The 27,931-nt window shown below is 49.8% G+C and overlaps 1 protein-coding gene across 1 annotated transcript; it reads right to left on the bottom strand.

Moving 5' to 3' along the window:
- Positions 1-29: 29 nt before the first annotated feature.
- On the bottom strand, positions 30-27,918 carry OC90 (otoconin 90). The gene is made up of 14 exons (XM_006879457.1): positions 27,846-27,918; positions 21,455-21,520; positions 19,737-19,793; positions 18,179-18,353; positions 11,229-11,341; positions 10,852-10,980; positions 10,653-10,694; positions 9,334-9,384; positions 8,893-8,934; positions 7,376-7,435; positions 3,926-4,042; positions 2,861-3,032; positions 1,830-1,936; positions 30-418 (listed from the first exon to the last, which is right to left on the bottom strand). Exons 1-14 carry the CDS (start codon positions 27,916-27,918, stop codon positions 30-32), a joined length of 1,593 nt encoding a protein of 530 aa, XP_006879519.1.
- Positions 27,919-27,931: the final 13 nt, after the last annotated feature.

The following is a 27,931-nucleotide window of genomic DNA, read 5'->3' as shown; positions in this document are numbered from 1 at the left end:
TGTCCCTTTGAACCTCTGCAAGGTGGAGGCTATTGTCCCACTGGACACCTGAGACCGAGTCCCCCCGAGGTGAAGGAAACGGTGCAGGGCTGTGTGGGTGCCCGCTTGCCGACAGGAAGCTGTCTACCATGGAGTGGCCTGGTACCCACGGGGCCAAGTGACCTCCTCACAGATCTCCTGGTTCTTCTCAGGCCCTCCTCAGGGGGCATGGCCTCCTCGCTGTTCTCCTCGGAGCTGGAGCCCAGGGAAGAGGCTGGAGGTCCTGCAGGCGTGGTGTTCTCACAGGGGACATGGTGGCCCTGGCACTCCTGGTGACCTGGGGACTTGAGGCTTTGGTTAAAGGAGGCCACGGCCATGCACTCGGCTGCCGTCTGGTCACAGCCACACAGCAGCTTCTCGCAGAGGCTCTGCCCCACACCTGAGGGCAAGAGCACAGGGCAGAAGTGAGGTGGTCGGCTGGCGGTGAGGCCCCAGGACTTGTCCTCTGTCCTCCACCCCCGGGTGGGCTCTCCTGACAGCTCGTCCTCCGTCTCTCCACCCCCAGGTGGGCTCTCCTGACAGCTCGTCCTTCGTCTCTCCACCCCCGGGTGGGCTCTCCTGGCATCCCACAGGCACTGATCTTGCAGCTGCCATATGCTTACTGTTTCTCTCCCTGCTTAGGAAGCTCTTTTGGCCTAGTGGTACGAAGTTGTACTGCAATACCAAAGACATGTGGTTTGAATCCACCAGCTTCTCCGTGGGAGAAGGATGGGTAATCTCCTGTGTGATTAACTGCATCTCAGAACCCACTGGAGGGTGAGCTATGGGTCTGTTCTGACTCAGTGGTACACAACAACACTTAACCCATCCTTGTCTGTCAGGATTCGCATAGAGTCTTCCCTGGGCTCCTGGGCTAATCGCCCTTCCCAGAGGGTCCCATAGAACATCCTTTCTAATTCTTTCCACCATGGAAGCACCTGCCTCAGTTTCCACCTTCCCCTTACTCTGGAGGCAGAACCATGACGGTGGTGCCCACATATCCTGACCACTCCATCTCAAACAGATGTCCCTGCAGTTCATGCTGCGCCCAGATCTGGGGATCGCCTGCTCCCTTGCTCTGGGCCAGAGGTTCCCATTCCGCTAATGGTGACTTGACTGCTTGATTTTGAGCTTACCAGATAAAACATAGGATGCCTGTTTACATTTGAATTTCAGATAAATAATGAGTTAAAGATGTTCCAAATGTTGGGTAGGATGTGCTGATGTTGCAATTCTGTTGGCTCTCTTTCTGAAATTAAATTTCTAATTTAACTGGGGGTTATATTTTTACTTACTGAATCTGGCAACAGTGTCTCTAACGTTCCCGCTGTGGGGGGAGGGATGGTAGTGTAAGTGTGGACAAGGGGTCACATTAGGAGGTCACACACGGTGTTAGTGTGAACGAGGATCTTTTTCCTCCAAATGCCGACCGACTACCGCTTTCCCGCACAGGGGGCTTGTGGGGGGCGTGGTCATTTGTCACCCACCAGGTGTGACCTGGGGTGACTCTCTGTGTGCTGAGTGGAACTCCACACAAGGCTGGGCACGGGCGCTTTGGGAAGCAGGTCAGCCGGCCTTTCTTCAGGAGGATCTCTAGGTGGGTTTGAACCACCAACCTTCGAGTAAGTAGTTAGATTCTACCAGGGACACCTCTTGGGTGTGGTAAGGTCTTGATACGTGTCTTTAAGGTTAAGAAGAAGCTGAGGTCATATTAGAAACTAGGATGCTCGGGAGGGTGTCAGCTAAGGAGCTCCTCTCAGTGCGGACTGGGCGGAAGGCGGGCGTACACTGTCCGAACTCGTGGCACTTACACTTGGGCACATGGTCCACACACGCCGCCCGTGACCGAGGAGGCCCCTCCAGCAGACAGCCCAGCCTCTTCAGTTGCTCCAGACAGCAGTGATGGGACAGACAGCACCTAAGACCACGGGAGCCCCTTTACCACCCAGAGCTCACAGACCCCCTCCACGGAACCCTGTCCACAGGAGCCCCATCCACGAAAGCCCCTCCATGGGAGCCCCAGCCATGGAACCCCATCCACGGGAGCCCCTCCATGCTGCATTCTCCCACACTCTCCCTGCCACGCATGTAGTGCCAGCTGACAGACACGTTAACAGCCACTGTGTGGATTGTCCAGGTGTGTCCAGCCTGCCATCAATCACATCACTGTGGACTTGCAGACTAGGAGGTCGGCAGACTTGTTTCAACAACTTCCCACCAGGATGTTCCTCAAATCCAGCTCAAGGTGGGGCCCTCCGTGCCCTCCTCGGTGGCCCCACAGATCACACTGCACTAGGTGGTGGTTTTCTGTGAGGGATGCACTATCACTAAGGCCCTGTCAAGTGTGTCTGTCCTGTTCATTTAGCCTCATCACTTTGTATTCACAACACTTGGCAAGAAATGCAAATTGAATGAACATAGGACAGAATGAATGAATGAAAACATCTGTGAGACCAGTGAAAGCTATGTCAAGGTGGAGGATGCAACACTGGGCAGTCTCTCTTAGTTGCTAAGTTCCTTCGTGTGGCTCCCTGCAGGCAGGACACGCAGATGCCTCAGTTCCAAGTGTTGTCTGTTGCTAAAGGGACAGATGCTGTCTTCCTAAGTGTCTGAAGGCACATGTGAGGTTGGAAGAGACCACCCCCTACCCCGCCCCTTCCTTGCTGAATGTTCCCACTCCCCTCACCCCTGAGCCTCAAACTGCTCATCAGGAAAGTGGGCACAGTAAGACCAAAGAGCCCCCAGCGTGACAATGCACCCAACAAGCTCCCCAAGAAGCCCTGTGGAAGGCGGAGGGCAGGTTGTCTGGAAGCAGCAGTAGCATCCCCATCCCCTCACCCACCTGTCCAGGTCATCCCTGGGGTCGCCTCGTCCCTCTCGTCCACAGTAGCAGCCATGCGATTCAAACTCCTCCGGGCAACGGGACGTCAGGCAGAAGAGCATCTCTCCAAGCTGTAGCATCCCCTGTGTGTGCGCCCCACTTCCCAGGTGCAGGAAGGTAAGTCTGTCACAGGCTGAGGACAAACAGCCGCTCTCAGGAGAGCAAGGAGCACTGACAGCCTCTCCAGGAGGGGGTGGCCCTCCAGATGGCATCACAGCAAGGGGACAGGCATGCATGGACATGTGCCAGGGCCTTAGTGCCAGGCTTTTGTTGGCCCGAAACCTAGTCATGGCCTCTGGACTACACCTTATGAGCACATGAAGTGTCTTCATGCCCCAGGCCCTGCACGATGTGTCACACCTGCCCCCACCAGCTCAGGACCCGGGGACGGCAGCCCTGATGGCAGAGCGCGTCAGTTATTTTATTCCCTCAGCACTGCCTCTGCTCTCAGCCCGCACCTGAGGGCCTGCACCTGAGGGGCCTGCACCTGAGGGGCCTACACCTGAGAGGCTTTCACCTGAAGGACTTCAGATTGAGCCTGCAGAGCATGTACCTCATTTCAGAGCTGGTAAGAAAGGGCTGAGAAGCAAGTGCTCCTGTCTTTTTATCTCAAATCCTCTTTCCCCAGTAGCATGGCTCTGGGCATGTGGAGGGCTTAACCACAAATCAGCAAATTCCCTGTCTGTTCCCCTGCTGGCCGTGCTTCCTGTCGGTGCAGGGTCAGCAGGAAGGGGGACAATAGGAGGGTTCTTAAAGCTCTAATGCCCCGTCACTCCCCAAGTGAATGGTGTGTCTTATGCTGAGATTACTCTAGAGAGTATGTGGTTAGAAGACTCATTCTTCCCAAGCTCACTGGCTACAGGTACATGACTCCCCAAGAGCCTCCACGTGCTCACACAGAAGGTGGTGACAGCGAGTTCACGCCAGGAAGAGGAGGTCGCGATGCGTGGCCAAAGGGCATGGAATCCAGTAACCAAGGTGCCACGACCGGGGGAGGGCAGCCCCCCCCAGAAGTCCCCCACTCACCTTGTCCCTTTGTCTCCTCAGGCCCACTTTTGAGGGATGGCACATCCAACCCCAAAGCTTTAACACCAGCAGGGACCATGGTGACATCCTTAGGTGTGACAGCAATCTCGGCAGACCCTGAAGATGCACAATTATGGTCCATATTCAGAAACTGGCTCAATGGAGGCTCGTTGACGGATACGGTCGATGACAGATGGAAAAAGATGGACTTTGAGAGTTTTCCCAAACTCTCTGCGCAGCATTGAGACAGGTTCCCAAGCTGCGCTCGGCACAAGCACTGTCTGTGATTGTCTGGAGCAAGGAGCCTGCTCTGGACCAGCTGAGGAAAGCGCACAGCTGAGAACCATCGCAGACACAGGCCTCTCAAGTCCCCACTGGTACCACATCCCCGCCAAGGGAAGGGCCAGGGCATCAAGGAGACGTACGAAGAAAGGAGGTCAAACCACGCGGCCGATAACGAAGGGAGGCAAGAGCTGACTCAAGCCCCCTCCTTCATCACTCAAAAACTGCCAAATTTCTGTCCTCAGACTCCGGATTAATTGTGAGGTCCTTCGCACAGTTGCCAGGCTGCATGCAGCCTGGCCTGCCTCCCATACCAACCTCATCTCCTGCCCTCTCCCAGCATTCCCTCCTCACGTCTCCCACATCCCCTCCTATCTGGAGGGAGGCAGTGAAACATCCAGCCCGGCTGACCCCGGCAGAGACATCATCTGCAGGTTCAGCCCCAGCGGCCTGCTGGCCCAGCCCCTGCTGGCTGAAGCCTGGTCATCTGCTCTGAAAGGCAGTCTTTCTCCAGCTCCACCTTATTGTCCTGCTTCGTCCAGCTGGCCTTCTGCTTCCCCTTGTTTCATGTCCTATTTCTGTGAGACCAAAGCCCTGCTGTAACTTCGGTTTCCTGGTGTAACCACCCACGGAGCTCTCCATCTCCCAGAGAATCAGATTCTTCCTGTTGGGCTCCCAACTGCCGACTGCCAGAGGCCCAGCAAGTGAGGCGGGGGGAGAAGGAGCACAGTCAGGGCGAAAGGAAGCTGAGTCTCAGTTTAGCTCAGACGTACACTCAATGCTACAGAGCCTCTTGCCTTGGACAGGTCACACTCTTTTTCCATTTGTAAAACGATAACAAGTACACCTTTTTTGTGGGTGGGAAAAGTCTTGCTTGCAAAATGCCTAGCAAAGAGTCAGACCAACAGGACCACTCAGAACATTAAGCATAAGGACACAGTGCATCACAGCACAGAAGCTTCTCATGTCTCAGAAGCCCGTGGTCAGGCCGAGTCTCCACCTCATTCCTTTAAGCTGGGAACTCTGTGCAGTCCTGGCCACAGAGAGTCCTGGCCACAGAGAGTCCTGGTCTCAGAATCCTGGTCTCAGAATCCTGGTCCCAGAATCCTGGTCCCAGAGTCCTGGCCACAGAGTCCTGGCCACAGAGTCCTGGCTACAGAGTCTCAAAGTGAGGGGCCAGCTAGCCCAGGCTAGGCACAAAGCATCACTTGAATTTTCAGCAGAGAAAAGAAAAACAAGCTATCACTTTTTGCTCATTAAAACAGGTTTTTGTTTTTTCACTCATTAAAACAAGCTTTTGTTTGCTTGATTTTAAATAGTAGAACTGAGTATGAAGAGGACTTGAAGTGTTTGCTAACAAATGACCCAGGACTATAGCTTTCAATATGGACTACAGCTAAACATAAAAAAAAACACCCAAAACTCCTCACCATTGGATCAATAGGCAACATCATAATAGACTGAAGGGAAAAAAAATGGAAATTGCCAATGGTTTCATTTTAGTTGGATCCACCATCAACATCCAGGATTAACCACAGTCAAGAAACCAAGAGATGAGTTGCATCGGAAAAATGTGCTGCCAAGGACCTCTCCAAAGTACCAAAGAGCAAGGCTGCCAGTTTAAAGACCAGGATGTAAAAGGGATGTAAGCCTGGCCCAAGCCATGGTCTTGTCAATTACTTCCTGTGTGTGTTAAAGCCGGGCAGTTAGTAAGGATGACAGAAGGAACACTGATGCCTTTGGGCTGTGGTGTTGGAGAACAGCACCGAACATCCCATGGACGCCCAAGAGAACAAGTCTATCTTGCAAGACGTGTAAACAGCGTGCTTCTTCGTGGCAAGGATGGTGAAATTTGGTCTCACAGACTTTGCGCATGTCGTCAGAAGAGGATAGTCCTTTGAAAGTGATGTCATGCTGGGAACAGTGGAGGATCAAAGAGAGAGACCCCAAGCAAGACGGACAGACACAGTGACGGTATCAGTGGGCTCCAGTGTCTCTAAGTTAAGGATGGCACAGGATAGGGCGGGTTCAGATCTGCTTGTCCCTAGGGTGACTTTGAGTCTTGGGCAACTTGCTGGCACCTAGCCGTGGAGAACTCAGTATTAGAAGGATCTCTGGTGGTGCAGTGGAGAAGCACTCGGTGCTAACCTTCAGATGAACCATGGGAGCCCACTGGTGGCTCCCCGGGAAACCTGGCTATCTGCTCCTGTGAAGAGTACAGACGAGGAATCGCTGTCACAGGGGTCACTACCATGCAATGACACCAACACCGAATCTAACAGAACATGCACAGGAGAGCCAGCTGGCCCAATTCTTCCCCGGGCAGTTTGGCAACATATCAAGAGCTGGATCCTTTACTCAGTAATTCAGCGTGTAGGCATTTATCCTTAAAATATTCATCAGGAGAAGATGGGCATAGAGTTCCTATCTATTATTTATAACAACAAAATGTGAGCAATAATTGGTTCGATAAATTATGTGGTTGCACATGAGGAATGATCACACAGTCACTAAGTCCTGCAAGTGTAACAGAAGAGTCCTCCAGTTCCCTGCACACGGCAAACACCCCGTCACCAAGGTGGTCTCACTGGCCTCCATTTATGTCCACAGAGATGCTTGCGGGGGAGGGGATATAGGAAGAAAGGCGCCTTTAAATATTAACAGTGTCTGTGTTTAAGTTGTGGAATTACAGATGATTTAAATGGAAAACTCACTGTAGGTTTCTGGGTTTTCCCAATGCGTCTGTTTACTGGAATAGGCCTCCATTGCACCATGATCTTAGGGTTCTCTTTCCATTCCACTTATTTATTTTGGAAAAAAGTAAATAACTGGCTTCAGTGGAAAGCTTTGGTCCCATTTTGAACTTAGCATTTTCCCCACCACTCATTTGTTTTTTGATCAGTTACTGGTTCAGGTCAGTTGATCTGAATTGGACCCACACGACTGCATGTGTGCCCCAGTAGAACCGCCCCCCCCACAGGGATTCTAAGAGTTGCTTTTTCAGAAGTGGATTGTTGGCCAGGCTTTCTGAGGTGCTTCTGGGTGGTCTTGAACCTCCATCCCAAGCATTAGCCCCCAAGAGCACTGACCATCTCCGCAAGGCCAAACTCCGTAAAGGGCAATGGTGACAACATGCAGAAGGACAGGGGAAACCGCCCGTGCACTTACCCGGAGGGGAGGTGGCTCCAGCAGCTTCCGTGACTTCTGGACCTCGGCCTGGCTCTGCTCCTGAAAGAAAGCAAGCAGGCTGAGCAGTGGGTGCCAACCCCAGGCTTCCCCCAGCAGTTCCTGAGGCACCCGGTCTCCCCCAGTGTTTCCTGAGGCAGCCCCCCATTGCTGAGGGGGTTGTCCCACCTCTCCCAGGGAGCAGTGACAGCTGAGCTGAGGAAGCCCAGGCCCAGCTTGCCCAGAAGAGCCCACACCACAGTTCGAACCAGGGCGTTCACAGAAATGCATTAGGAAATTCACTTCTTGGGAATCTGGGGTGTGTTGTTGTTGTTGTTGTCGTCGTCGTCCTTAGGTGCCATTGAGTGGAGTACGACCCACAGTGACCCTAAGAACAACAGATCTGGACCCTGTCCCATCCTGTGCCCAGTCACACTTCCTGATACCTTCGGGCCATTTGTGGCAATCACTGGGTCAATCCCCCATCGGGGGTGTTGGATTAAACCACAAGCACATTTCTGAAAATCACAGTTTAGAAGTGGAGGAGAATGTAGTGTGAGGCAGTGGGCAGTGTGGTACAAGTCGCTGGCCCTGCGGCCGTCTGAGCACTGTCGGGCCCATTTCTCTGCCTGGATGGTGAGAGTGGTGGGGTTGCTGTTGTGTTGCTCGGTTACTAAGTGTTTGCTCTTTCAAGGTAAGAAGCATTGTCTCATATACTTTGGGTATGTTGTCAGGAGGGGCTGGTACTTGGAAGGGGATGGCATGCTGGGAAACGTGGAGAGTCAGATAAAGAGAGCAAACCCTCAACAAGACGACTGACACAGCGACTGTCCCCGTCAGGAGTCTGAGTGGATCAGGGATGATGAGGACACAGGGCAGGGTTCAGAGCCACTGTTCACGGGGTCACTATGACCCCGTTCTCAGCTCAATGACCCTTAACAACAACAACAGCCCGGAGCCAGATATGGCGTCGCTAGGTGGTGCATATTAGCACATTCTACAGCTTGTCACACGACTGGGGGCTTGCGTCCACCCTGACACACTCGGAAGAAGGGCCTGGTGACCTGCTTCTGGTGAATCAGCCATTGCAAACCCTCTGGGGTCCAGTTCTGCTCTGATAAGCTTGCAGTCATGTGAGCTGGAGTCCTTCAACTGCAGCTGGTTGCTTTGAAACTGTGCTTATTAACAAGGGATGCCTGGCTCTCAGTCGCCAAGGCGCAGTAAGTGGTCGGGTTCGTCCTGCTGACGGAGTCCTGACCTAGGTGATGTCGGGGGTGAGATCCTTCTCCTGAACATGTAACGGGAAGGAAGCAAGACCACAGCCACAGGTGTGGGTTGTGGTCTGGCTTCGAACTGGTCTTCAGCCTGGACCTCACTTCCCTACACCTTCTCTAAAATGGATGTAAGTGTATTTAGCCTGGCCTCTGCCAAAAAGTGGTCAGCAGAAGCAGACACAAGGAGCTAGATGGCGTTTGTCTGCCGGAGTCCACGCTGTCCTTTCCACGGTCCCCTTTGCTTACTTGTCCTCCAGGTGGGTCTGTCAGGCCTGGTCTCCGCAGCCACTGTGGGAAGAAGCAGCCAGCTTCAGTGACACCCCGCCCCCCCCCACCCCAGCCCATTGTGGTTCCTCGGCCACACAGGGGCCATTACACATACAATGAGCGGGGCTGGGGACCTCCAGACTCGAGTGAAGAAGCCATGACCACACGGGCACATTGAACCTCGCTGAGGTCCTGCTTGTCAGAAAAGAAAGAGACCCTGGTCGTGCAGTGGTTACGTGCTTGACTGCTAACCCAAAGGCCAGGGTTCGAACCCACCAGATACCTAGCTGTGGAAGCCCATGGGAAAGCTCTACCGTCACAGGGGGCCACCGGGAGTCAGGGCCTGCCCACGAGTCCAGAGAGTGGGTGGCACGATCAGGGGGAGGGAACCTGGGTTACACAGCAGCCCCACACACTCACCTTCTCCTGAGAGGGCCATCAGGCTGGGGTCCGCGGGTTCCTCAGGGACCCCTGGGAAAGAGAGCCCCCACCAGCAGTGAGCGATGCAGAGGACGGCCCGGAGAGAGCGGACTGGGTGATGGTCAGTGGGGTGGGGGTGGGGCGCATGAAGCGTGGCCAGGAAGAGGATGCCCTTCCCTCTCCCACGTGTCCCCTCAGCCAGATCCCCACTTGGGTAGGACCCACAGCCAGGCCTGGTGCTCATGGAGATGGTGGACACCAAAGAGCAAAACTGAAGGTCCTGGAAGGGCTGCGAACCCCCAAGGTCTGTGTCCATGGAGTATGAGGGCCTCAGTGAGAAGTCCTCTACTCCAAAGGCGCAGGAGAGCCGGGAGAAGAGCACTGCCCGCAGCCAAGCCATCTAGATGCACGGGTGCACACACCCACATGTACACACACGCACACACACTCATATACATGTGCACTTACACTCTTGTACATGCATGCATCTACCCCACATATACGCAAACATTCATAGACCCAGAACACCCCACAATACACATGCACACATGTATCTATATGTACATACATGTGCATATGTACACTGAACACTCTGTGTGCCCACGTGTACTGACTCACTATGTACACACAGACACCCGTGAAAACATACTTCCACTCAAGTTCAAAGACAAAGGTGCGCCTGACTCAAGCCATATTTTTCAATGCTTCACATGCGTGTGAAAGTTGATCGTGAATAAGGAAGACTAATAGGAGAATCGATGCCCTTGAATTGTCATGTTGGTCACGAGTACTGAATATTCATGGATTTGTTGTTCTTCTTTGATGCCTGGTCAGGCGCCAGACTCATCACCTTTCAGCTCAGTGAGGTTATGAAGGCCCAACCCTGTCCCAGGTGGGCACAGTCTCCTCAGAGCTTTCGTCCCGCCATTGGAAGGACCCAGGCTGCCCCTTCTCTGCTGGCTCTGGGTGCGTGTGGGGAAGTGGGGAGGGAGCTATCAAGCCCTGGTTGGGAGGGGCAGGGCTCCCTGTGACACAGCCCTGTCCAGATTACACTGTGATAGGAGGCTGGGAGTGCGAGAGTTTGAGATTATGTCCCAAGTAACGCAGATCAAGCCGGCCCATGGGCAAGGGCCAGCCCTGTGCTGGGACCATGTGAGTGTGGATGTTTGAGTTGGGTTTGTTAGAATTTTTTCTACTGGCAAGGGATAAAGGGGTATCTCTGCTTATTTTTATACCCAGTGGGGCTGACTGGATGGAGGAAGACCCACTGCCCCTTCACCAAAGGCCAACTAAGAGCCCGCTCACTCCTGAGGCCTTACCTCTGGGTGGAAGTGTGGTCAGCTCTTTCTTGCTGGTCGGCTCTGGAAAACAAACCCATTGGGAGAGTGTGTTAGAGCAGGTCTGAGGGCACGTGAGAACGTTCTGGATTTGCATCTGAAGTTACCTAGAAACTGCAGGCCCACCTACCTGCCCAGCCCCTGCTGTCAACCCCACAGCGGAGGCAGGACCAGTTCCCACCTGGAGTCTGAGCCAGACAGAGAGAGGCGTCCAGGCGGTTGAGGGAGGCATTGATGCTGGCGGCAGCCAAGCACTCGATGGCGGCCTTGTCACAGGCACACAGGCGGCGCTCACACGCGTGCTGGGACTCTGCAGGGAGGAGGACGGTGTCTAGATGGCAAACCCAAGCTGGGCTCCTCACTGGCCCACTGCAAACTCGCCCTGGTCTCTTCCTCCCAAGGCCAATCCCACCGGTGCCTTAGGCCCCAGGGAATCACATTCACCCCACCACGCGTGTCCCCCTTCCCCTATGGCTCCTCTTCACTCAGCCATGCCCAGAGGTGGGAGGTCAATTTCCCAGGGTCCCCCAGCCAGTCGGGCCGCCTGCAGACGATTACCACAGGTGACGCTCCCGCTGGCACAGTCCACGTCGGTGGGAAGCGAGGCGGCATCCTGCAGACAGTCCACGTCAGCTGCCTCCTCGTAGCACCTGCGGTGCTGGAAGCAGCAGCTGCGGCAGCAAGGACAGGCTGGCGTGAGGGGAGGGGTCAGGAAGGCAGCTCGGTGGGTCCTGGCCATCGTCAGTTCCTGCCATTGCACTCGAGCATGTGTGCACACACACACACACAGACACACACAGTGGTCTGCTGTCATAAGTGGCATTGCATGCCATCGTCATCGCTTCCTGACATCACACATGGACACGCGTGCATGCACACACACACATACACACACAGAGTCGTCTGCTGTCATACGTGGCTTGCATGCCTGCAACAGTTTATCACCAGGAAACTGCTAGAAACACCAACTGGATTCAGGATAGAACGTGGAGTAAGGAATATCATGGCTGATGTCAGATGACTGTTGGCTGAAAGCAGAGAATACTGGAAAGATAGTTCCTTGTGTTTTATTAACTCTGCAAAGGTGTTCACCTGTGTGGTCCTGACAAATGAAGGTGACGACGTTAAGAAGGGCGATCCCAGAACACGTCTTTGTGGTCACGTGGAACCTGTACACGCGGCAAGAGGCAGACACTGGACAAAGGGACAGGGCAGGACTTCGAATCAGGAGCTGTGTGCACCAGGGCTAAGTCCTTCTGTGCCACTTAGGCAATCTGTATAAGGAGCTCTGGTGTCACAGTGTGTTGTTGCATTTTAAGCTGCTAGCCGAAAGTGTGGCTAGTTCAATCCACTGCGGTTCACTGGGAGACGGGCAGGCAGTCTCCTTCCGTAAAGATTTGCAGCCGTGGAAACATGGTGGAGGGCCGCTATCAGTTAGAATCAACTCAACAAGTGAGCAAATAACCCGTGAAGCTGGAGGATCTGAAGAACTTGGTATCAGGACTGGAGGAAGGCTCATTAACAACGTGCAGTGCACAGATGGTACAACTTTGCCTGCTGAAGATCATGGACTGCCCAGCAGCATGGAACACAGTTCAACATCAACAGAACCAAAGTCCTCACAACTGGACCGGTCAGTAACAGCATGGCAAAAAAATGGAGAAGAGATTGACATTTGCAAAGATTTTATTTACTTGGATTTGTAATCAATACCCATGGAGGCAGAAATCAAGAAATCGGTCAATGTACTACACTGAACAAGTCTGTTGCAAAGAATCTCTTTAAAGTATTAAAGAGCAAAAATGTCACTTTGAAGACTAGGGTGTGCCTGAACCAAGCCATAGTATTTTCAGTCATCTCATATATGTCTGAACTCAGAGAAAAGAAACAAAGGGGGGTGGAGACAATAAAAATTAAAGAATAATTTCTTTGATGTTTTAATTTTTTTGGTAAAGAATACTGAATACATCATTGGCTGAACATATAAATTGATCTTGAAAGAAATGCAGCCAAAATACTCATTAGAAGTAAGAATGATTTGACTTTGTCGAACACACTTGGGGTATGTTATTAGGAGGCTCAGACCTTCACGCTGATCACGTAGTAGTTGTTGTTAGGTGCCGTCAAGATGACTCTAACTCAGGGCGACCCTGTAAACAAATCTGAACCTTGTCCTGCTCTGTCCTCTTGATGGAGCCTCAAGCTTGAGCCCGTTGTGGTAATCTCACCACATCGGTCCCCCTTGCTGAGGATTTTCCTTTCTTTTGCTGACCTTCCACCTTTCCCAGAATGCTGTCTCTCTTCATAGACTTGTTCTTCACACCCATGTTTATCACAGCTTAACAACCTAAGTGCCCATCAACAAACGAATGGATAGAGAAGCTGTGGTATATTCACACAATGGAATACTACACTGCATTGAAAAACAAGGAACTCATGAAATAGTATTCAAAATGGGTGACCCTGAAGGACATGATGCTGAGTGAAATATCTCAGTCACAAAAGGACAAATACTGCATGCATGCTGCATGCATGGGATTGATATCAGAGTTGGGGGGGGGGAGACTGAGAAAGATGGGATAAATGATGTATACTGCATTGAAACAGATGAGGGAGAGAACTGTTTAAAGGGGATATGTGTTTGGGTATTATTGTCATGACAGGAGTCCAGAACAAAGGCTGCATAGTGGAGTGGACCTGGGGGGAGGGATTGTAAAACAGTGAAAGAATTTTTCTTTTAATTTTCAAAGAGAGGAGTGTACTGTGTGGGGAGAGGTGGGCAGGGAGAAAAGTGCAATGAATGAATGCAAATCTTTAGTCTCTGTAAATGTTCATTAAAATAAATTAAAAAATATGACAAAAAAAGAAAAAACCAACAAAGACTGATTCCTCCTTAAAATATGGCCGAAGTGAGAAAAAGTTTCACCCTCCTTGCTTCCAAGGAGCACTCTGATTGCTCTGCCTTCAATACAGATTTGTTTGTTCTTTTGAATAGTCATTATTGTTTTTACGTATTACTTTGGATATTCATACGCATTGAATTAAAAGGTATCAATTCTCCCTCTGTCTTCCTTATTAATTGTCGAGCTTTCGTATGCATAGGGAGCTACTGAAATATCAAAACTTAGGTCAGGCCCACTTTGGTCTTCCAGTAGGATGGACTGACCCAGCGGCTGAGCAGTGGGTCCAAGCCCAGCAGACCTGTGAGGGTGGCTAACGACTGGGCAGAGTTTGTTCTGCTGTGCACAGGATTGCGAGTCATCTCCACAGCACCCAGGAGGCAACAATTCACAAGGGATTTGGGGCAGTGATAATTCAGTGGTACAATTATCATCTTCCACGAGGGAGAGCTTGGTTTGAACCTTAGCCAGTGTGCCCAGTGGTCAGCCACTACCCACCTACCACTTCAGCCTGGAGAGCTGCAATATTTGTTAATGGTTTGAACTGTGTTCTCCCCAATTATGGCACAAATATTACCCTCTATGCTCAACGAGGTGGATTGACACAGTGACTGCAGCAATGTGTGTCAGGAAGTATGAGGACGGCACAGGACGGAACGGGGTTTGGATCTTTCGTTCATGGGGTTGCTATGAGTCATACTCAACTCAATGGCACCTAACAACACAATGCCTGGCCATGACCTTTGCAATTACATGTTCTGCATCAGAGAGCTGGACCCTGACCCCGGATGACAGAGGAAGAATCAATGCCTTCAAGTTGTGGTGCTGAAGAAGAGTCTTGAACATACCATGAACTGCCAAGAAAACAAATAGATCAGTTTTAGAGAGGGTGAAACCAAGTTTCTGCTTGGAGGCAAGGATTTTGGTTTCTTTGTTTTTTGTTGTTTTTTTCTTTTTCTTGTTGTGTACCGTCAAATTGGATCTGACTGGCACTGGGGGAGGAGGCAAGGATTTTGAAGCTCTGTCTCACATACTTTGGGTATGTGGCCAGTAGGGACCAGTCCTTGGAGAAGGGCATCATGCTTAGGAGGATAAAGGGACAGTAGAGGAGAGGAAGGGTCAGGATGGGATGGATTGACACAATAACTGAGATGATGGGATTAGGTGTGTCAGAGTCAGTGAGAGTGGCTTAGGACAGGGCAGAGCTCAGACCTGTTGTACACAGGGGTCACTAAGAGTCACAAGCAACTTGATGGCACATGACAACCACAAACAAAAATGCTTGTACTTAGAATCCCATCTGGGATTGAATTGTCTTCGTTAGGTTATTGAGGGGAAAAAAATAGTGTATGGTGTATCTTGAACTTATCTCTTTTTAGACAGAAAGGAGATTGAATAAGCAGTTGAATGAAAAAGATGGCCTAAAATAGAAGGTAAGGCATGTGCATCTTCAAGGAATCAGGAAGCAGACTCTGAAGAGACAAGGATTTTCCTCCAGAGCCAACACTGAGAAAAAGCTTTCCCCAAACCTGCGCTCCGAATTTCGATTTACAGATGCCAGATCTGTGAGGTTCACTTCTGTTTGTTAATGCCACTCCCTCGTGGTATTTCTGTCAGCGATAACTAAGGCAATGCCAAGCAGATTTCAGGAGTGTTTCCAGACTACACTGACTGCACCATGGAGGGAGCCCTGGTCACCTCTTCCAGAGAAAGACCAGCCAGTCAAAACTATGGGAAGCCAAACTTTATACCAAATATTATATGAAAACCCTTGTTCAGGAATTGAAGGAATTACAGATATGTAAGTTAGGATTTCTCTTGTGGCAGATCCCTGCAAGACAGGAGACAGCAAGGGGCCCCCTACAGAGGGAGTGTTACTTCCTGAGCTGGAGTTCACCCTGAGGCATCAAGGTTAACAGTTAAGGGTAAACCAAATTCTTGAATTTGTGAACCCCTCCTTCCTGAGTCCAGCAGAAGGTTTTCAATAGAAAGAGCTTGGCTTCATTTGCATTGAATTCTCTTTGTGATTTGCTTTCTGATAATTTTCAATAAAGATACAGAGAAGCTTGGCTTGGGGTCTTCAGTCGAGAACTGCTGGCCCCCTGTTTTATGCTCTCTGCTCTATCACATTCCTGGCTGTTTGTCTCTTTATTAATAATTATAAAATTATTCCATTCTTTGGGACTCTCGGTCTGCAACACAAAACCTCATGGACGGCAGCAGTCCAGTCTACAGATCGTCATGCGAATGCAAAGGACTGCAGTGGACGGGGCTCTCCATGAATCAGGGTGATAACGACAGTTAACAGTGTCAATTTACAAAGGATTGTTTGGGTTTAAGAGAAGAGCCTGCTGCTTGGAGATACTGAAGAAATGAAAACTATTGTTTGAAATCTTGAGGGCTAATTAATTCAAGTCAGAGATGATCTGTCCTCCAGGAGGTTGGAAAGCCCATGCCAACAACAGAACCGTGTCGTCACCGAAGTCGAAGTCTGAGGTGGCACAGCACCCTGACCTTTTATTCACATTCCTGCTTTAATCGTCCCTTGACGGTTGGAGAGAGTGATGGATTACAGCTTCATTTTTTTTTTTTTACTTTTTTTAACTTCTGGGTTTACAAGGTGTTTTACAATTGAAGAGGTGATGAGGGAGGACTTAACAGGGAAGTGGGTTCCCAGAAATGTTCTGGCACCGTGCCCTGTAGCCTCTGTCTGAATGCCAGCAAATTCACTCAATGAATCCATTTGCTCATGGCCCCTGAGATGAGAAGATTCATGTTTTCATTCCCAAAACATCTATTCTTGACAACCATTTATTGAGCACATGTATTTCTAAATCAGCTGATTTACTGAGCACCTGCTGCAGTAGTTAGAGCACTCTATTGCTAACTGAAAGGTCAGAAGTTCAAACCCACTAGTCACTTTTTGGGAGAAAAAAGATGGCAGCCAGCTTTCATAAAGGTCACAGCCATGGACACTCCCCAGGACAGGTCTCCTCTGTCCCTTATCGTTGTTGTGAGTCAGAATTGATTTCACAGTAGTGGAGGGTCAGCTATGAGTTGGTTCCTACCCACTGATACACAACAACAACGTAAAATGAACAGTAATACCAAGAAGAAATGGACTTTTCAAACAGTCAACCAATGGAGAACAAAGGGCAGCATTTGCCCAAAATCAAAGCTCAGATGTCAGGGAAAGAAGGAGGGATGGAAGTATCCTTCCATGGAAATGTGGGTGGAAGGACTGTACTCTGCAGTCAACCACCGGAGACCAAAAGTACTCGCCTGAATCAAAGCTCAGAGGCAGGAAAGGATGGGAAAGAAGGATGGATGCAAACAGGAAACCCTTATTTCCTACAGAAAGGGAGGAAGGAGGAAGAAAGGTGTGACACCGAGGGAATTGCAACCAATGCTGGAAAACAAACGTGTACATTGTTGACAGCAAACTTCCATGCTCTGTAACTTTTCACCTCAATTTTAAGAAAAGAAATAAAGAAAATTCTGTGGTTTACCAGAGATCCCATCTGCCTGACTGAGGGCTGGAAGATGTGCTTTCAGACAGTTGAAGATCTGCCCCTGGATAGGAGGTCATCACGAGTCAGCTGACCACCAGCAGCTGACGACAGAACATCCACCGGGTGAACATCGTCCATGCTGTAGAGACCTGGGTTCTGCTTTCTGCTTCCATTTTTCTGCTGCTGGTCCATCTACTATTGACTACTACTACTGCGCCCTTGCACCAGCTGCTGCTATTCCCACCATAAAGATCACAGCTGTGGAAACCCTGTGGGCAGCTCTGCTCGGTCCCACAGGCTCTTAGGAAGATTTGCCTTGGGGGTTTGGACCATGTCAGTCTGGTGGGTTCAGAGGAAGCAAAGACAGACTTTTCCTCACCAGACTGCCATGGTGTTCTAGTGGGTAAGGAGTTGTGCTGTGAATACAAATGTCTACAGTTCAAATCTACTAGCTGCTCTATGGCCAATCTCCTTCCATGAGATTTACAGTCGCTGAACACCCACAGCAGGGTCAGCTCTGAATCAATTTCGACTCGACAGCACTTAACAACAACAGACCTTCACCTCCTTGAAGTAATAACAGTATTCTGTTTGTCTTGGGAAAATTGTTGATACTTCGTGTCTGTTTGTTGGAAACGGAACAAAATTAATCATTGTTTCTTTTCCTAGTGGGTATTTGATTTAGGACAGTGCTGAATAGAAAACTATTCTCCATTTTTGTTAGGTTTCTGAGTCACCTGGAGCTCTTCCAGATTCTCCTCCAGGTGTTCTGAGCCAAAGGAGCCGAGGGAAGGCGGATCTCAGGAATGTTCATTTTAACAAGAGTCCAGGTGGTCCTGATCCAGGTGGATATAAACTTGGGAAACACTGAAGTAAACCTTTGCCTCTCAGACATGGTATTGGATCTTTGATAGCTCCACACTCCTGGCTGAAGGATGAGGAAAGCAGCCCCGCAACGGGAGGCATGGACTGAAGTCGTTGCCTGAGTCCCCGCACGCCAGCATTTCCACGTATGCACCCAGGGCCCCGACCAGGCCTCTCGTGAGCTTCCCCTTTGCTCACCTGTCGGTCTTGCTCACCTGTTGATCTTGCTCACCTGTCGGTCTCATCCACGGGCAGTCCCTCCATCTCAAACCTGCAGGCGCAGCCATAGTCTTCTAGGTCCCGGGGGCAGAGGCCAGCCACGCATTTCATCCCCCGCACAAACTGGAGCAGAGCAGGGAAGTTGGTGAAGACAGCCTGCAGCCAGGTGAAGTGGGGGCCCAGACAGTCTGTAGGACAGAGAGGGTAGAGGCTGAGGGGCCTGGGAACCAGGGTCCAAGAGGGAGCCCCAGTCTGATGGCTCCCTCAGAAAGTCTGACCTGACAGTTGCCATGGGTTGAATTGAATCCGCAAGATATGTGTTAATCTGGTTAGACATAATTCCAAGTGTTATGTAATTACTCTACGTTTCGTGTTCTGATATAATTAATGTAGTTTTTCTGACTCTCCCTTCTGTGGTGGTAGAGAGGTAGGACTAGAGGCAGTCTACATGATTAGGCTCTCTCTCGAGTCACTATACAGGATTAGGTTGTATCCTGAGTCAATCTCTTTGAAATAAAAAGGATTAAACAAGTGAACAGAGATGAGAAAGAGAATCACTAAGAAGAGTCAGGAGTAGAGTGAATCTTTTAAATCCACACATGGCCCCTGCTCTGGAAATCTCTCCTAGAAGATTGATAATGTGACCCAACCAGGCTAAAAAACTTGAGGGAAGTATTTTGGAGGCTTCTGGAAATGTTTTCCATAAGACAGAAATCTTGCATATAAGAAGAAGATCCTTTTTCATCTGAACTTTTCTTCTCCCTTGAATGTGAGTAAGGATATGTTGGTTGGAACTGCAGCAGCCACTTTGTAACAATGAGGGCTCTACTCAAAAGTCAAAACTCCAATATGTTCTAAATTCCAAAATCAATCTCCACAATAGTCTGCGTGTTTCCTATTGCCAAAGGGGCCCTTTAGATTAGAGAGATCTTCACCCTGAAACCTACAGCGTCCCCTTTTCAGCAGGAAGTAACTAAGAGAATACACTGTCCCCTTTTCCTTATGAATCAGGGTCAAATCTCTCTCAGGGAGGAGTGATAGGGAAGGGCAAAGGACACACACTGACAAAGGAGATTAATCAGAACTGGTTTGGACAAGCACTGTGGCAATGGGACAATTAAAACAGACTCAAGGGGAAAAAAGAGAGGAACAAACTGGGGGAGGGTAGAGAAAATAGTGCAACAATAAATGAATGGAAATACAAAATCTCTGTAAATGTTCATTAAAATTAAGAAAATAAAATTGAAAAAAAACAACAACAAAAAAACCCAACTCCAATATGTTCAAGGAAACAGTAAGTAAAGACAGCAGAAGCTTACTGGGTCTCTGACACTAGCTCTGAGCAACTGCCCCATCCAGGTACCTTTAGACTGTTGGTGAAATGACTATGCTTGTTATTTAAGGCGCCAGTCACTGGCTGATTGCACCTTCAGTGATACAGTCTGGCACATCTGTAGTCAAGTGGACTATAAGCTCAAGTAAACGGATAAAAGGCATAGACATTACCTTACTTGAGCCTCTACTACATGTCAAGCACTTGGTGAATTAAAACCATTTCAACATTAACTTACCAAAAATTTCAGCAATATTTTCCACATTTTTAAATATCCCATTGAAGAACGTGATATCTAAGTAAAAGAAAAAGAAAACAAAATTGAAAACTCTACTTACTCTCCCTACTGATTGATCCCTTGGTAAAAGTAAAACCTTTTCTCCTTCTCAATGGGTAAATTTCACCTATTGGGTTAACTTTCTAATTGTGTTACCCTGGAAACCCGATGAGGCTGAAATATGAGTGGTTACTAGGCAACAAGGCTCAGCGGTAACAATGACCCCTGGTTGGTAAGATGTGTCTGAATTGAGAGGGACTATGGATGAACTGTAAATAGACATTCAGGTGGGAAGTCATCGTTCTGGGCCTCCCCGAGTGCTGTCCCTTTTAACTGGACATGTGTCCTTGGGCATCCTGTAAAGGTGTTACTCTGAAGTCATTACTGCAGATACTGACTCTAGTGTGAAGCTTCTCAGCAGATGGTGTCCTGTGGGCAGTGTTTCCTGGGCTTTGCCCTTCTAAGTATCTAGTGTGGCCTGTGAATCTAAACGTCTCGTTGAAGAGGACCCCTGTCGGACCCTGCACTTGCCGTGGAGGTTATGTCATTGCAGAGAGGCGACCTGTGCGTGGGGTGTGCGTGGGACTGGATCGCTTGCTTGCGCAGACTCGTGAGCAAACCGTTTGGTCCATTTGGTTGACTCGTCTCTAAAAGGATGCTCGTCAGCCTGGTTCAAGGTTGACAGAGTTGAGTTTACCACTCAAGATGCTCATTGATGTTGTTGTTGTTATGTGCCGTTGAGTCGCTTGCAACTCATAGCGACCCTATGTACAACAGCCCTAAACCCTGCTCTGTCCTGTGCCAACCTCATTGCCTCTGACACACCCATCCCGATTACCCCAGTCACTGAATCAATCCACCTCATAGAGGGTCTTCCCCTCCTGCGCTGTCCCTCTACTCTACCCAGCATGATGTCCTTCTCTAAAGACCTGTGTCTCCTTACAACATGTCCAAAGTATGTCAGACGAAGCCCCAGAATCCTTGCCTCCAAGGAGCAGCCTGGTTTAACCCTCTCTAGGATGAATCTGTTTGTTTTCTTGGCAGTCCATGGTACATTCAATACTCTTCTCCAGCACCACAGCTCAAAGGCATCAATTCTCCTTCTATCCTCCCTAGTCATTGTCCAACTCTCTGATGCATAACAAGTGATTGCAAAAACCATGGCCTGTATCAGGTGCACCTTAGGCTCCAGAGAGACACCGCTCCTTGATGACCCAACAGAAAAAAATCATCTTTAAACTTCAGTACTTGCAAACCCTTCCTTTCCCCAAGGAACAAATGCAGGCTCTTCTTCCTCGTGACAACAACATCCCAGCACATCTCTACAGCCTTGACTTGCTTTCTAGGAAACTTGGCATTCCAGTTGAGGCTAAAATACAGTCACCAGATCCAATGCTCACAACCAATGTTTGCTTATGTCTCTTGCTTTCCTTATCTTTGACTTTTGATGGGCGCTCTCAGCCATTTGTCTCAAAGGGGTCACCAATGTGGAATCTCACGCCCCTGAAGTCCCTCAGGGGAGAGACCTTTGAGTCCTAGCCGAATCTCTTTACTCATAAATGCCACTGCAGTGGATGGCTCTGGGATTTAATCCCAGGTGACTGTTTTTCTCCGCCATTATCATAGCAGAAAACCTTTCACGCAGCTAGATTGCCAAGAAAGGGTCAGACAATCCTTACTGAGATTTGCTGGGAGTCCTGGAGGCAGCTCCGGGGGCAGGTGTGGGGTGTCCAGAGCATGGCCACCTGCAGGTGAGGAAGAGATGGGAGTGAGGTTAGAACAGGCATTGCTACCCACACACTAGGCAAGACCAGAAGGCAATGGGGATGCATTCCACATCCATGTGCATTTCTCCAGACGCCACTGTGTGTATGTGGTAGCTCTTACAGCCGGTGAAGGGTGACTGGTGCCATGTGGGTGGGCCTCAGGAATGGCATCTCAAAAAAAAAAAGAATGGCATCTCAATTTTGGGGGGGGGGGAGGATCTGGGGGCTTGGCCAGAAGCTATCCGTGAACTTCAAGTAGATGGTGTGTCTGTAGGTTGTCTGCATGTTTGTTTGGAGTTTCTTGAGATGGGGACTGGTGGGAACCAGGACAGTGGTGTTCCTGAGACTGCTATCAGCTGGGGTCCCCGGGATCGGATCACCACACACCCAGCCCCGTGTCCTCACTCGGGTCTGAATCACTTGCTCTCGCATTTTTAGTAGTATATCTCCAGGCTTTTGTCCTGAGGTGCTTCTAGGCATCAGGCCTTTGTTCGAAGCACTTCTCAGTCAAAAAGGTCACTGGTGTGAAGTGGCAACCAACTCGTAGCTGACCCTTCAGTGGGTTTTCCAAGGCTGTAAGGAGGAGATGGCCCATCTTTCTCCCTCAGAGCAGCTGGTGAATTCAAACTGCCTGCTTTTGAGTTGGCAGCACAACCTGTTATCACTAACTCATCAGACGTCCGGCCTCTCTGGTACACACTGCTAATCATGTCCCAGGTGCATTTTAAGCACCTCACGTCCATGTTCACCTATGCTGTCATGATAAGTTTCACACTCAATGATTCCAACTTTTTTCAACTACTTGGGTAGCTGGTTCTCTACAAAACATGAGTTTCTGTGGGCCTGTTTTAGGCTTAGATGCCTTTTGGCAAATGTGTAACAGAAGGCTGGAGACACACAGGGGAATAACATGAGGGCCTTCCCCTTCACTTGGCCATAGAGTCAGAAGAAAGGTTGTCTGCATTTGTAACAGGTTCCTTGGAGAGCCCTAAGTTAGACATCTCTAAAAAAAATCTCTCTGTGAGGAATGTTTTTTGCGAGGGCATCGTTCACCAGATTTAACACAGTCACCAGATTAAACGCTCACAACCAATGTTTGCTTTTGTCTTGTTTCCCTTATCTTTGCCTTTTGACGGACGCTCTCAGCCATTTGTCTCAAAGGGGTCTCCAATGTGGGGGTGGGGGGCTTATAACAGTGTGCAGATAACGCCACCATTTTTGCTATGGTGGAACATGAGCTTGTGGCCCAGGCAACGAAACAAACAGCCCATAGCTAGAGCATGAACTTGACCCAGCACTGAGAGGCTGAGTGAGCTTAGGGATCTGAGCCAGGCTCAGGTACTTTTTCCCCAGTGATAATAAACATGGAATGAGTCCTGGTGGTGCCAACAGTTCAGTGCTCAACTGTTAACTGAACCTCGATCATCCAAACTCACCCAGTGGCTCCACAGGTGAAGGGCCTGGGGGTCTGCGTACATAGACCACAGCCTGGAAGCACTAAGGGGCAGTGCCACTCTGTCGTGTTGTGGTCTCTCTGAGCTCAATCAAGGCCACACCATCGACCAACAACAACCACATTAAGCACCCAGGAAGTCTAGATGTCCAGAGGTGTGTAAATCAACGAGAGCTGCTTTTCCTGAGAAGGATCCGTTGGGTGGTGTTTGGAATGGCTGCTACTCCGAAAGCCACAGGGGAAAGGTGTTCATCTAGACAGCACGCCGAACAGAAATTACTCAGGCCTCCTTGTTCCACAGCCCATCCACACGGGGGAGCTCTGGAGGCTGTCCTCAGAACTCCCGCCGCCGCCCTGACTGGTGACCCCATCCCACACTGTGTGCACTGATTGCTGGGGTTCCCTTGACTTGTGGTCTCTTCATCAGACGCTAAGCCCTGATGGTAGGGACCTCATTGTCACTGAAGCTCCCAGAACTGTGACAACTATCGATGAAACCACAGCTGATCTCATGAGCTGGGAAGGTGAAACATCAAAGAAAGACAGAAAAATCAAAGGGACCTGCTTACACACACCCACACATTCTAGACTAGCTAAGTACCTGACCACATATAAAGTCAAAAACAACAAGTGCCTGACATTAAGAGAGTTTCGTCTTAAAATCTTAAGGGTGTTGTCAAGATAGAACTGCGGTGTTTTTCAGAAGACAGAGAAGCCTGGATAAGACTGAGTCATTACCACGCACAGCAAAGCCACCTGACTAAGGGCTCAAGATGGCGATTCAGAAGGAACCAGGATCCAAACCAGAAGCCAGAGTTTCCTATGCGTGTCAACATTCCATGGGGAAGCTTGGCACTTCCTCCCACAGGCTCGTTCTCCCAATTCCATCTTGAGGATGGTACACAGGCAGAAGGGGAAGGAGAGAGGAGGGTTTCAGCCGTCCATCCGACCGAAGCTGCACATGTATTACAGCTCCCTGCACTCCCGAGAAACACCCCTCCCCGTGGAAACAGCTCTAGAAGAGCCCTGAGCGTGTGCTGCTCGGGAAGACGTGCTTGTGTTCCTTCCACACTCTGCATGTTCTCCTCCTGTGATGCTCCCGTCCCTCGGAAGACTGTGATGATGGACTCGGCATGTGAGTGATCGTGAGGACCGTGCAGGATGGGGCAAGTTCAGGGTCTGTGGTTCATAAGGTCACTGTGAGTTGTAGTTGACTTGAGGGCATCTAACAACGAGGGCATCTAACGGGGCTTTCCTACTTTCTAACACATCTATATTGTTTATCCTTCTGCAAAACAGTCTGACTTTCTAGTCCTTATTGAAACCTCACCATCTGGCAATGTTTGCGTAATATGTTCTAGAAAGCCATGAAGAATGACTTGGAAGGGCTCTGACCCAAAGCCCAGTAACAGTTAAGCTGAATGCACTTATCCAGATGGGAGAAATGGGGACCTAGAACTGCAAATGTCAAGCTGATAAAGTCAATGAGAGGAGCAGCCAGTGCGAGGAGGCAGCAGGTGTGGTGAAGACTGAGGCAGAGAGAGGCTCATCACAGGTGGAGGAGGGCGGCCTGGCCCCGCCCAGGTCTAGGGCAAGAAGTTCCTCTGTGGTCTCACCTTCGCATCTGTCAAAAATTGGATGCAAATTGGAGTTTTTGAAAAGATCTTTCCATTTTAAACTCTTGGCTCAAAATGAAAATTCAGTACCAGGCAGACACAGCAAAGCCAGCCTGTGGGCTGCCTTCTGTTTTAAAGGTGAGAGGAGCGAGTGGGTCTAGGCCACAGCTCCCTGTTGCCATACCTGGGAACGGCTCCCAAGGTGGGGGTTGCTCCTGCTGAGGGCCCAGCAAATGCCAGGAGGGGGGCTTCTCCGACCACCGTGCCAACGGCTCCGCACACGAGGCATTTGACATAATTGTCTCGGCCTCTGGTTAACTGCACGAAGGCTGAGAATGCCTGCTGCCTACCTCAGTACCAGTTACAGAGTATACTGGTGTCTTCAATGAGTTTCCCTTTGTTGTTAAGTGCCTTCAAGTCAAGTACATCTCACAGCGACCCCATGAACAGCCGACCTGAACCCTGCACTATTCTATTTCATCCTCATCGTCTCCGACACACTAGAACCCACTGCTGAAGTCACCGAGTCACTCCATCTCGTAGGGGGTGGGGGATCTTTCTTTCTTTCTTTGACCCTCCATCTTTCCAAGGAATTGCCTTGTCTAGCTACCTGTCCAAAGTCCAAAAGTGAAGCTTCTCCATCCTTGTCTCCAAGGAGCACCCTGGCTGCACCTTCCCCAAGCTCTATCTATTTGCTCTTTTGGATCCGTGGGGAATGCACTCTTTCCCAGGTCTGGGAATTCACTTCCTTCTCTGGCAGGGTGGGAGGTGGCCTGACTTCCTGGTTGTGGTACTTCAGTAATCTGACTCCTCCTACACAAGTCCTTCCTCCTTCTCACCAGCACTCTCTCAGGACACCAGCACTCTCTCCTTCAGGACACCAACTCTCCCTCCTCCAGGACACCAGTGCTCTCTCCTCCAGGGCACCAGCTCTCCCTCCTCCAGGACACCAGCACTCTCTCCTCCAGGACACCAGCTGTCCCTCCTCCAGGATACCAGCTGTCCCTCCTCCAGATACCAGCTGTCCCTCCTCCAGGACACCAGCTTTCCCTCCTCCCAGGATACCATCACTCTCCTCCCAGAGCACCAGCCCTTCCTCCTCCCAGGACACTAGCTCTCCCTCCTCCCAGGATACCAGCATGTCTTGTCCAGGCATCTTTATTAACAACTGCAAAGATCATCCTGGATTTCAGTTGTTTGTCCTGGGGAGCTGAATTAGTTCACTGAAAAAGGCTCAATGAAAACAAACAAAACACCAAACAGAATCTAGTTGGTTTTGGCTCACAAAGACCCCGTAGGGTAGAGGAGAGCTGTCCTCAGGGTTTCCAGAGCTGCACATCTTTGTGGAAGTGGATCTTCACTTCTGTCTCCTCTGGAGTGTTTGGAGGGTTCCAACAGCTGACCCTTCAGTTAGTTCGGGAAGGAAAGGGCTCAACCCGTGGGTCAGTGATCACCCACCTTTGCATCTCTGTCAAAGGTCAAAGAGAAGGAAAGAAGGCAGGACTGAGGCACCAGAACAAGTCAGATGCGGATTCATTAAATTTCCTGTTCTCCCCGGGCGGTGCTCTCTCATCTGTACCTCTGTCCAGAGCTGGGACGTGTGTATTGTCACTCCCATTTCACAGACGAGGAAACTCTTCAGACCCCAGCACCCCGCCAGCCCATTCTAACTCAGGCAATCTTTTGGGTCATAGGGAAGAACTGCTCCATAGGGTTTTATTGTCCATAATCTTTAGGGATGAAAATGACCAGGACTTTGTTCTGTGAGCCTCTGGGTGAGTTTGAACTACCAACCTTTAATGGAGAGCAAACTGTGTCACTCAAGATCTCAGGTGCACAAAGTATGTCTTGATCTGGCCTTTGCCTGTCTTTCCCAGTCTGGACCTCCATGCCCCAGAGATGCTGGCATGCTTGTCAAGCTACCTGTTGCCAGCCAGCAGCCTTTGCATGGTGAACCTTCCACCTGGGGAACACTGACTCTTACTGATCTCCTATGGTTCAAGTTCAAGTCCAAGGTACCTTGCCTGATCCCTCACCTGGAATCTCAAAACCCTGTCTTTTCATGATGTTGTGGGTTCTTTCATTGTGTTAGAATTAGAGCCAAGGAGATAGAAGAGGCAGGAGTTTATGCTTGGGAAATCAAGCTATCAGAACCAGGAAGCAGATACTGATAGAATCAGTGCTTTGGGTGCATAAGTGTTATCAGAAGCAGTGGATGCTATGGGCACATGAATGACATCAGAGAACAGACCAGAACGAGAACTGCCCACTAAACTTTGAACTCTCCATGGCAGTTTCCTTGGCCCAGACGTCTACCCCAAGACCAACCCAGATGAGGCAGCTATAAATATGACCTCATCTCACTGTCTCTCAGCTTCCTCCATATTTCCGTTGGGATGTAACTTTCTAATAAATCTGTCATTACTTTTTACCTTCTCTTCTGACTACTTGATTTTTCTTCTCAGCCTCATCTCTAACAGAAAGGTTCAGTCTCCACTGGAGGCCTACATTTCAATGCTCTGTGCACTCAAGTCTTCTCTCTGAAGAAACTCTAAAATTGCTGTGCACGGTGCTCCCTTGGCACACTCTCTGCTCCCCTAGTCTCTTTTGCCCCTTCCTTTGCCTCTGTGAGAAGGGTAAACTGAGGCAGCGACCCCATATGAGGCAACAATTGTACTTCTCAAATTCAATGTTACAATGATCTGCTTTTGTGACTCTGTCCACCACTAAGATAGGAATTTCCTGAAGGCAGATGCTGTGTTAAATGCACTTTGCATTCCTTCTATAGCATGGATTCAATGAACAAAGGAGCATATAATACTTCAGCTACATGATTGGATGGTCAGTTTATCAGCCAGTAAGTGAGATGATCTGGAATGAAGAACTCTGGTTTAGTAAACTCTGAATAACATCATCAGAGAGTAGAATGATAAAGGTAATTTGTGGTTATAAGTAGGATTTAATAGAACTAAATCTTTCATGCAGAAGTCTCACCAGGAATGCACAAACCTACCTGTGCCCAGCCCCATTCCCAAAGGATCTGGAAGGAGTTAATGTGCACAGGACAGTGGGAATCACCACACACATTGCTTCACGATGTGGGGCCAGGTGGAAGACACTGCATGCAATGACATTGGATGGGTGTAGTCTAGTGCGAGAGTGAAGGGTGTCCCCTGGTCAGCTCCTGCAGCTAGAATTAATGAACCATCTCAAGTGAGAAGAGGGCAGGAATTACCTGTCTCAGGTACAGCCTGGAAGCCGTTTCCAGTCCTGACGCAAGGCATAAGAATCTTCTTGATGGTCACCATGGTACCATCTTGG

This window comes from Elephantulus edwardii, unplaced genomic scaffold (genome assembly GCF_000299155.1).
Source record: "Elephantulus edwardii isolate Elephantulus edwardi_28Jun2011 unplaced genomic scaffold, EleEdw1.0 scaffold00003, whole genome shotgun sequence".
In the NCBI taxonomy this organism is placed as follows: domain Eukaryota; kingdom Metazoa; phylum Chordata; class Mammalia; order Macroscelidea; family Macroscelididae; genus Elephantulus; species Elephantulus edwardii.
Note: the sequence above shows the minus strand (reverse complement) of the source record. Positions and strands in the feature narration are given on the sequence as shown.